We start from the raw sequence: 10,950 nt of genomic DNA, 5'->3' as shown, positions 1-10,950 counted from the left end.
CATCTCTTCCCCCTCCCCCCACCCACTCCATCTCTTCCCCCACTCCCCCCACCCACTCCATCTCTTCCCCCCCTCCCCCCAGCCACTCCATCTCTTCCCCCCCTCCCCCCAGCCACTCCATCTCTTTCCCCCCCACCCACTCCATCTCTTTCCCCCCACCCACTCCATCTCTTTCCCCCCACCCACTCCATCTCTTTCCCCCCCACCCACTCCATCTCTTTCCCCCCCACCCACTCCATCTCTTTCCCCCCCACCCACTCCATCTCTTCCCCCCCTCCCCCCACCCACTCCATCTCTTCCCCCCCACCCACTCCATCTCTTCCCCCCCACCACCACTCCATCGCTTTCCCCCCTCGTCCCCACCCACTCCATCTCTTCCCCCCCCCTCCCCCCACCCACTCCATCTCTTTCCCCCCCACCCACTCCATCTCTTCCCCCCCTCCCCCACCCACTCCATCTCTTCCCCCCCACCCACTCCATCTCTTCCCCCCCACCCACTCCATCGCTTTCCCCCCTCGTCCCCCACCCACTCCATATCTTCCCCCCCTCCCCCCACCCATTCCATCTCTTCCCCCTCCCCCCACCCATTCCATCTCTTCCCCCCTCCCCCCACCCATTCCATCTCTTCCCCCTCCCCCCACCCACTCCATCTCTTCCCCCCCACCCACTCCATCGCTTTCCCCCCTCCCCCCACCCACTCCATCTCTTCCCCCCCACCCACTCCATCTCTTTATCCCCCCCCCCCCCACCCCCACCCACTCCATCTCCACTTGGTAGCCTTCTACTGAACTCCATCAGAAAACCCCGATGTCAAAAGTTCAGAGCACAGCCACAGTTCCCAATTTTCACCTTTTAAAAATATATAAACACACAGACCAAGCCTGGAGTTCCCGAGTCATTCGGGCAGCTCCCTCCTCAGGTGCAGTGCACCTCAGATATTCTGCACTGTGCTGATAAAGAAAAAGCCTCCCTTTCGATAATCTGAAATTCCATCACCAAAATCAGGCGGTTATTTCTAAAACACTTTCTGGTCCCAAAGTCACTTAAAAATCAGAAGCAGCTCAAACTTCAAAGTTGATCTCAAAAATCTGCAGGTTAATCTGACTGTGTTTTAGGATGTTTATTAAAAATTGATTTTTTTTTAAATGGCAGCAACTCACCACAACTGGAATATTCACTGTTCGAATCAAGTCAGTTTCAGGATCTCCTGCAGACAACTCAGGAACAAATACATAGGTCTTTGGGGTCATAGCAGACACCAACTTGCCATCTTCCACAAACGTCACATTTTCTTTTGGATTATACTCCCTGAAAGATTAAGCTAAAGCTAGTTACTATTAAGGGAACCAATTACGGCTCAAAAAACATGGATAACTACTCAAGCACATACAAAGAAACATACCCCTCACACCTTCCCTCTCTAACCCCACCGTCCGTCCATCTTGATGTCTCAGTAGGTTTAATCAGCCAGTGATTGAGCCATACTGACCAGGGAAAGTGGGAGGCAAAAAAAGGGTTGCATTCGTATATTGCCTTTCATGACTTCTGGACATTGCAAAGCACTTCACTGCCAAATAATTACTTTTGAAGTTCAGTCACTTTTTTTTTAAGGTTAACACGACAGATAATTTTCCACAGACAGTCATGAAATAAATGATCTGTTGTGGTAGTGTTGGTTGAGGGATGAATGTTGGAACTGGGAGAGTTCATGCTTCATAAAATGTGCCACAAGATCTCTTATGGCCAACTGAACAGACATATAGGGTTTAAGTTTAGCGTCTCGTGTAACAGAGTGTGCGTCCAACAATGCCCAGTTCTACTTTGAAGTGTCAGCCTAGATTGAGTCCTGGAGCGGAGTTTGAACCCACAACTTTGACTCTGGAGAGTATTATCAACTGATCTATACATTTTAATCCCTGGTCTATACCAAATTAGTCAATCTCATCCGGGGCAGCAGTAGGGGAGCTACAATTGGCTTGAATGCCCTGGATTAGTGAAGGGAGGGGGAAGAAATGCAGTGTTTCCTAATTGCTGGTGGTGTGGTGGGAGGCACAAGAGGCTAGGAGTCAGAGGAACAGTTTCAGGGAGGGGTTCTGGAGCTGGAGAAAGTTGGGGAGGGGCGAGGAAAGACTACAGAGGGATTTAAAAACATGGAGAACAATTTTAAGTGAGGCGTCGGAGACGGAGAGCAAGGATCAGGTAAAAAGTTTGGAGGCAGAGCTTTGGATGTGGTGGATTTCGGGGTACGGTAGTAAAGTGGTTATGTTACTGGACTAGTAATCCAGGGGCGTGAGTTCAAGTCTCACCGTAGCAACTAGGTGAATTTAATTTCAGTTAATTAAATAAACTTGAAAAAAAAGCTAGTATCAGTAATGGTGACCATGAAACTACCAGATTGTCAGAAAAAAACCAACTGGTTCACTAATGTTCTTTTGGGAAGGAAATCTGCCGTCCTTACCGGGTCTGGCCTATGTGTGACTCCAGACCCACAGCAAAGTGGTTGTCTCTTAACTGCCCTCTGAAAAAGCCGAGCAAGCCACTCAGTTGTATTACACCGCTACAACAGTTCAAGAAGGTGGCCCATCACCACCTTCTCAAGGGCTATTAGTGATGGGCAACAAATGCCGGCAAAGACAGCAATGCCCACATCCCATGAATGAATATATAATTTTTTTTAAACTTTGTGGTGGTGGGAGAGGGGGATGGGCAAGAAGAGCATTGGCTTAAAATCAAGTCTGGAGGTAACAAAAGGCATTTAAGTGGGTCTCACTGACAGATGGGTTGAGTTGGGGTGGGTACAAGTGATGCTATGGAGATGGAAGTAAGCTGTCTTGGTGATGGAGAGGATATCGAGTCAGAAAATCAACTTGAGGTTGAACAGGGAGGTAGCCAACAGCCTGGTCCAACCAAAGACCATTGGCAGGGAGGAAGATGGAGTCAGCAGGAAGACGGAATCCATTAGCAGTTCCCACCACAAACTCCACCCCTCCCTCAGCCATATTTAGCTGGAGGAACTGAAAACTCAGACTGGGGTACCGAATTTGCCCCCCTCTATAAGCTTCATTACCGCCTCCAAGAGTCAGGAATGGAGCGGAGAGGCCTTATCGACCGGGGCAGATGGGTGAGCCATCCCATCCGAAATTGATCCAGCGAGGATGAGGTCCTGCAGGCAGAATTTAGGGAACAAAAAGAAAAATTAAAGGATAGGACCTCAAAGGTAGTATGCCATGTGCTAATGAGTACAGGAACAGAAGGATAGAGAGGATGAACGCGTGGCTGAAGAGTTGGTGTAGGAGGGAGGGCTTTAAATTCCTGAGGCATTGGGACCGCTTCTGGGGGAGATGGGACCTGTACAAACCAGATGGGTTGCACCTCAACAGCACTGGGACCAATATCCTCACGGGGAGTTTTGCTAGTGCTGTTGGGGAGAGTTTAAACTAGATTGGCAGGGGGATGGGAACCAGAGAACAAATTCAATAGGGAAGGAAGTAAAGTTGAAATTGGAAAGAAAGTATGTAGAAAATGAATCAGTAAGTCAGTGGAAACAAGGGTTAATAAGTAGTAATCAAGGAGACTTCCTGTACTGAATGGCATATACTTCAATGCAAGGAGTATAGCAAATAAGGCGGATGAGCTGAGAGCACAGGTAGACACTTGGGAGTATGACATTATAGCCATTACAGAGACATGGCTGAAAGAGGGGCAGGTTTGGCTCAAAATTGGTCCATGCCGATTTTTGGCGCACTCACCCGAGTTGCGCTGCTTTTCTACGTTTCCAAGCGCGCCGAAAAAAGACGTCCCGACTTTGGACGCTGTCCGGCCTCTCCCGGGTCTTCGCGCAGCATGGCCAGTCTAGTCGGGGGCGGAGCCAGTGTCCCGCGCTGAAAACCGTGCCGGGACGTCTGCACATGCGCAGTGGAGTGTGCGTGCATGCGCAATAGCTCTTCGCCGCCCCCAGCCTCTGTATGTTGTTGCTGCGTGGGACCCGATACCGACAAATGTTGCTGTGAGTAGGGGTATTTGATTTGCAGCTTTAACCATCTAGAAATCGCATCGATCGGCCATTCGGCCAAGGCTAGGGGCGGGCGGGCAGGGCTATTGTGACAGAAGAACATAAGTGACGGAGGAACACAGAATATTTTATTTATTGAAGTAGACTTTATTTAGATAATATGGGCTCAATTTTGGCCCAGTATAATCATTGCAAACAAATAGTTGTTCAAATTAGTTCAGCGATTAGGGCAATTTAATTCAACTATCTTTTACTTCTTTTATTTTTGTAGTTTAAGCTTCCATGAATGCTTCTGTTGTATAGTAAATTAACTTTGCGAAGTTTGTCATAGGATGTCCTGTATAGCTGTTTGATCCTATTCACATTCTTTAGTCAAGTCATTAAGTTCTGCTGGCCTCTGATGTACCTACCTGCACTGATTTCTTAACTCTCTGCAAGCGTATTCTGAAGTGGCCACATACGCTGGCCGAAATAGATTTGAAGTAACTATTAGCTGGCCAAAGTGGCCTAAATGGCCAAAACCGGCGAGGGTGGCTGATAACTCCCTCTTTTGAGAAAAATTAAACTAAACTAAAAAAATCGTAACTAACTCGCTTACACTGGCGCAAATTGAATGTGCAAAATGGGGATTTTTAAGATACTCCAGAAAAATCAAGTTGCTCGAAAAAAAAAACAGAGCAACTCCTGGCCAGTTTTGAGCCCATAATTCCTGGTTACAGGATTCTTAGACAGGACAGAGAGGGGTGTAAAAAAAATGGAGGAGGGGGGGGGGAAGGGGGTTGCGGTATTGATTAAAGAAACTATTACAGCTGTGAGGAGGGATGATACGTTAGAGGGATCATCAAATGAGGCCATATGGGTCAAATTGAAAAATAAAAAAGGGCGATCACATTGCTGGGTGTGTATTATAGACCCCCAAACAGTGGAAGGGAGATAGAGGAGCAAATATGTAGGCAAGTTTCTGTGAAGTCCAAAAACCATAGGGCAGTAATAGGGGATTTCAACTATCCTAATATTGATTAGGACAAATATAGTGTGAAGGGTATAGAGGGTGCGGAATTCCTAAACTGCATTCAAGAGAACTTTTTTAAGTCAGTATGTAACAAGCCCAACACGGGAGGGAGCAGTTCTGGATTTAGTTTTGGGGAATGAAGCTGGGCAGGTAGAAGGGGTATTAGTGAGAGAGCATTCGGGTGCCAATGACCATAATTCTGTCAGATTCAAGGTAGTTATGGATAAGGATAAGGATAGATCAGGAATAAAAGTCCCAAATTGAGGAAAAGCTAACTTTACTAAGTTGAGAAGTGATTTGACCACAGTGGACTGAAAACAGTTACTTGAAGGTAAATCAGTGTCAGAACAGTGGGAGGCATTCAAGAATGAGAGCTGGAGGGCTCAGGCCAAACATGTGCCCTTAAAGAAAAAGGGTGGGAATAAAAATTCTAGAGCCCCTTGGATGTCTCGGGACTTACAGGGGAGGATAAAGAAAAAAAGAGAAGCTTACGTCATATACTGACGGCTAAATACTGTAGAATCTCTGGAGGAATATGGAAAATTCAGAGGTGAAATTAAAAAGGATATTAGGAATGCTGAGAGAGAGCATGAAACATTCTTGGCAAGTAAAATCAAGAAAAACCCAAAGATGTTCTATATTAAGAGCAAGAGGATAACTAAAGTTAGTATAGGGCCTATTAGAGACCATGAGGGTAATCTGTGTGTCCTTGCCACTGGACCAAGACCTAGCTCTGTCAAGCCTGTGTGGTGACTGGTGTGCAACGGCCACCCCACATTAAAAAAATGCACACATAGGCATCTTCCACCCTTCAGGATGTAGTTCGGGTCCTTCACTGAAACACCTGTGAACTTGTCCTTTTTTTGGGGCGTGGAAGCAAGTTATCCTCGTTTCAAGGGACCGCCTATGATGGAATCTGTGTGTGGAGGCAGAAGATGTGGATATGGTTCTTAATGAATACTTTGCATCTGTTTTCACAAAGAAAAGGGGCAATGTAGATACTGCTATGGAGGAGTGTGAAATTCTGGATGAAATAAACAGTGAAAGAGAAGGTAGTAAGGGGTTTAGCAGTTTTGAAAGTAGATAAGTCCCCAGGCCCTGATGAAATGCATCCCAGGCTGTTGAGCAAAGCAAAAGAGGAAATAGAGGCCTTGACCATCATTTTCCAGTCATCTTTGGATTCAGGCATGATGCTGGAGGACTGCTAATGTGGAACCCTTGTTTAAGAAGGGAGAAAGGAATAGGCCAAGTAATTACAGGCCTGTCAGCCTAACCTCAGTAATGGGAAAATTATTGGAAAAAATCCTGAAGGACAGGATAAATCTACATTTAAAAAGGCAACGATTAATTAGGGATAGTCAGCATGGATTTGTTAAGGGAAGGTTGGGTTTGACTAACCTTATTGAATTTTTCGAGGAGGTAACCAGGAGGGTCAATGAGGGTAGTGCATATGATGTAGTGTATATGGACTTTAGCAAAGCTTTTGATAAGGTCCCACATGGCAGACTGGTCACAAAGATAAAAGTCCATGGGATCCAGGGCAATGTGGCAACTTGAATCCTAAATTGGCTTAGGTAAGAAGCAAAGGGTAATGGTTGATGGATGTTTTTGTGACTGGAAGGATGTTTCCAGTAGAGTTCTGCAGGACTCAGTACTGGGTCCCTTGCTTTTTGTGGTATACATCAATGATCGAGATTTGAATATAGGGGGTATGATTAATAAGTTTGCAGATGACACTAAAATTGGCTGTGTGGTTAATAATGAAGAGGAAAGTCATGGACTGCAAGAGGATATCAATCTACTGGTCAGGTGGGCAGAACAGTGGCAAATGGAATTTAATTCGGAGAAGTGTGAGGTAATGCACTTGTGGTTTAATAAGGAAACGGTATACACATTAAATCGTAGGCCACTTAGAAGTGTAGATGAACAAAGGGACATTGGAGTGCTTGTCCACAGATCCCCGAAAGTAGCAGGCCAGGTGGATAAGGTGGTTAAGAAGGCATACGGAATGCTTGCCTTTAGCAGGGAGGTTATGTTTAAATTATATAATACACTGATTAGGCCACAGCTGGAATACTGCGCGCAGTTCTGGTCGCCGTATTATAGGAAGGACATGATTGCATTGGAGAGGGTGCAGAGGAGATTTACAAGGATGCTGCCTGGAATGAAGAATCTTAGCTATGAGGACAAATTGGATAGGCTGGGTTTGTTCTACTTGGAACAAAGGAGGCTGAGAGGAAACCGTATTGAGGTGTATAAAATTTTGAAGGACCTGGATATAGTGGATAGCAAGGGCCTATTGCCCTTGGTGGAGGGGTCAATTACGAGGGGACATAGGTTAAAGTAGCAGAAACAGGTGCAGGAAGGAGGTCGTCTCTGGGCAGTGACCAGAAGAGTTGGAGTGCCTCCAAATTGGGCCGGGGGGAGGGTAGAAAAGTAATTGGAGATGTTGGAAAGTGACTATCGACTTTTGGCGAAGGTTGCACTGTTGGAAAAATTCAAAATGTCACTTTGATCATTAAAATAATTTTTTTTTTTAAAAAGAGGGTTCATTGTAAAGTGCTTAAAAATGGACTAGAATGCACGATATTTAAAATGGAAGCATTCAACGTAGCATGTCCTAGTCTCCCCGTGGAATAGCCCCATCAATGTCGTGCCTTCAACATTTGTATTTTTCCCTTCATGTTTCCATGAGCGTATATTGTTTCCCTTCCCTCCAATAACAAGTGAAGGAATGTTGTGTATACCTACATATTAAATTAAAAAGCTCCAGTAACTTTATTTTCACAAGTTACAGGCTTATAAAACAGAGCTATTTTTGAGAGGTCAGCTTCAGGGGCTCCATCAACTTTTTTTTAAAAAAGCTGCTGATCAGTTGTTGCAAGGTTAACATGCACAGAGAAACTAATGCAGTTAACAGGAGATTGAATACATTGGACAGCGTACACAATGCCACACACTATACATGGTCTCTGGAAGGAACACATTTCAGGGACAAAATAGTCGTCCTCATTTTATGTTTTTTTTCCTGCTTTTAAAATAGCAGTTTAAAAAAAACCACCAAAATCTCTCCAAAACTATGAAAGATACATTACAGTAGCTTCAGTTGAACAGATAAGAATTTCATTCATCATACCTGTAAGTGTAAGGGCCTTTCTCCTCAAGAAAAGGTTTCCCGCCATCTAGCACTTCACCAGGGTTTGTGACATTGAAGAAGTAAAATTGCATGTAAATTGGAGGAGGTGGATTTTCCCAATTCTCAAAGGCAACCGTACCATTCCTCAGCTGCACTTCCTGCAAAAAGATATGAAGTAACAAAGGCTAGTAACATGAAGGGGGCAAATCTTTAAAATAGTAGGCATTATAACACACAAGAATATAAGAACACAAGAATTAGGAGCAGGAGTAGGCCATACAGCCAATGTTTCCTTTAAGCTGTGCATCTATCTGGAGCTCTCGCGTAGGCCACTAGCCGACCTTACAATAAGAAAAACCGAGCACGCAGCCCATTAAAGGGGCAGTGCACCCAAAAAAAATTAAAATATTGCCCCTCGAGGCTATTCCGCCATTCAATAAGATCGTGGCTGATCTTCGACCTCAACTCCATTTTCCAGCACAATTCCCATATCCCTTGATTCCCCTAGAGTCCAAAATTCTCTCTTTCATAGCAGTAAATATACTCCATGACTGAGCATCTACGGCTCTGTGGTATAGAGAATTCCAAAGATTCACAACTGTCTGAGTGAAGAAATTCCTCATCGCAGTCTTAAATGGCCAACTCCTTATCCTGAGACTATGTCCCCTAGTTCTAGACTTTCCAGCCAGGGGAAACAACCTCTCTGCATCTACCCCGTCAATCCCCCTCAGAATCTTGTATGTTTCAATGAGATCACCTCTCATTCTTCTAAACTCCAGAGTATAGGCCCAATCTACTCAATCTCTTCTCATATGACAACTCTCTCATCCCAGGGATCAATCCATTGAACCTTGGTTGCATTTATATCTGTCATCATCATCATCATCATCATCATCGGCAGTCCCTCGGAATCAAGGAAGACTTGCTTCCACTCTTAACCCAAGTTCTTAGATGGCTGTACAGTCCAATACGAGAACCACAGTCTCTGTCATAGGTGGGGCAGATAGTCATTGAGGGAAGGGGTGGGTAGGTTTGCCGCACGCACTTTCCGCTGCCTGCGCTTGGTTTCTGCATGCTCTCAGCGACGAGACTTGAGTTGCTCATTGCCCTCCCGGATGCGCTTCCTCCACTTAGAGCAGTCTTTGGCCAGGGTCTCCCAGGTGTCAGTGGGGATGTTGCACTTTATCAGGGAGGCTTTGAGGGCGTCGTTGTAACGTTCCCGTTGCCTGTTTACCGTGAAGGAGTTTCGAGTAGAGCGCTTGCTTTGGGAGTGTCGTGTCTGGCATGCGAACTCTGTGGCCTGTCCAGCGGAGCTGATCAAGTGTGGGCAGTGCTTCGATGCTGGGGATGTTGGCCTGGTCGAGGACGCTAATGTTGGTGCGTCTGTCCTCCCAGGGGATTTGTAGAATCTTGCAGAGACATCGTTGGTGGTATTTCTCCAGCTACTTGAGGTGTCTCCTGTACATGGTCCATGTTTCTGAGCCATACAGGAGGGCGGGAATTACTACAGCCCTGCAGACCATGAGCTTGGTGGCAGTTTTGAGGGCCTGGTCTTCAAACATTTTTCCTCAGGCGGCCGAAGACTGCACTGCTGCACTGGAGGCGGTGTTGGATCTCGTCGTCAATGCCTGCTCTTGTTGATAGGAGGCTCCCGATTTATGGGAAGTGGTCCACATTGTCCAGGGCCACACCATGGATCTTGATGACTGGGGGACAGTGCTGTGCATTAAGGACAGGATGGTGGAGGACCTTTGTCGTGCTGATGTTTAGCGTAAGGCCCGTACTTTGGAACGCCTCAGTAAATACGTCGACTATGTTCTGGAGTTCAGCCTCTGTATATGCACAGACGCAGGCGTCGTCCGCATACTGTAGCTCGACGAGAGGTTGGGGTAGTCTTGGACCCGGCCTGGAGGCGGCATAGGTTGAACAGCTTCCCACTGGTTCTGTAGTTTAGTTCCACTCCAGCAGGGAGCTTGTCGACTGTGAGGTGGAGCATGGCAGCGTGGAAGATTGAGAAGATTTCTATCTATATTCTATTGTTAAAGCAACAAAGAATAAATTTAATGGTACAGTCCAATAGGAATACTAATTTAAAACGTCAGCTTCAGAAAACCCTCGTTAACAAGATGTTATTCTAATTAAAATAAATATGAACTTCGATGTTCAATTCCCCACAGTGAAAGCCTGATTTGATAAGTACTGCTGTGCATTGAAGGTAGCGGACAAGCAGAGAAAATGTACTCGCCAGTGGGAGGAAACAATCCTGGTCGATATTGCAACCATCTTGCGGTTGTTTAAGTACTGGCCAGGCTTAGGTTGAGGATGGGTGGGTGGTGGCAGAAAGAGAAGAATTTAAGCAATGGTAATAAATATATTGTGTTAAAATTATTTCTAAAAATCAGACTTCTCCAAATATAGAGTGTGAATAATTGAGCTACAAGAGCAGAAAGATACATTTTCAAATCTAGCTTGCACTGAATTAGTGAAATTTAGCCAGGACAATCTCAATGCTTTTGAACGAGGCTTGAACTGAATTGGCTGGAGTCCATGTGACATTAAGAGGAGGCTGGGTGTACTGGACACAGCAAAGACTGTCGGCTCTGGCAAGATCCTGGCTGTAATGCTGAACACCTGCACACTAGAAATAACTATCTCCCACTCAAGCTGTTCCAGTGCAGCCATGACATTGTTATCTACCTAGAAATATGAAAATTGCCCAGGTATGTCTCAACAGGAAGAAAAAAGGATAAATGTCATCCAGCCAATTACCACCTTATCAGCTTCCCAATG

The 10,950-nt window shown here is 45.6% G+C and overlaps 1 protein-coding gene across 1 annotated transcript in view; it reads right to left on the bottom strand.

Moving 5' to 3' along the window:
• LOC139229916 (lysosome membrane protein 2-like) overlaps window positions 1-10,950 on the bottom strand; it is a 76,121-nt gene that overhangs the window by 40,381 nt on the left and 24,790 nt on the right. Inside the window, exons 2-3 of the mRNA XM_070861545.1 lie at window positions 8,161-8,318; window positions 1,161-1,308 (exon numbers count right to left, since the gene is read on the bottom strand). Of these exons, the coding sequence (XP_070717646.1) occupies window positions 1,161-1,308; window positions 8,161-8,318 (306 nt within the window). The remainder of the gene's footprint in view (window positions 1-1,160; window positions 1,309-8,160; window positions 8,319-10,950) is intronic.

The sequence above is a fragment of the Pristiophorus japonicus genome, chromosome 2, assembly GCF_044704955.1.
Source record: "Pristiophorus japonicus isolate sPriJap1 chromosome 2, sPriJap1.hap1, whole genome shotgun sequence".
Taxonomy (NCBI): domain Eukaryota; kingdom Metazoa; phylum Chordata; class Chondrichthyes; family Pristiophoridae; genus Pristiophorus; species Pristiophorus japonicus.
The sequence above is the reverse complement of the archived record's forward strand: the minus strand, read 5'-3'. Positions and strand labels throughout refer to the sequence as shown.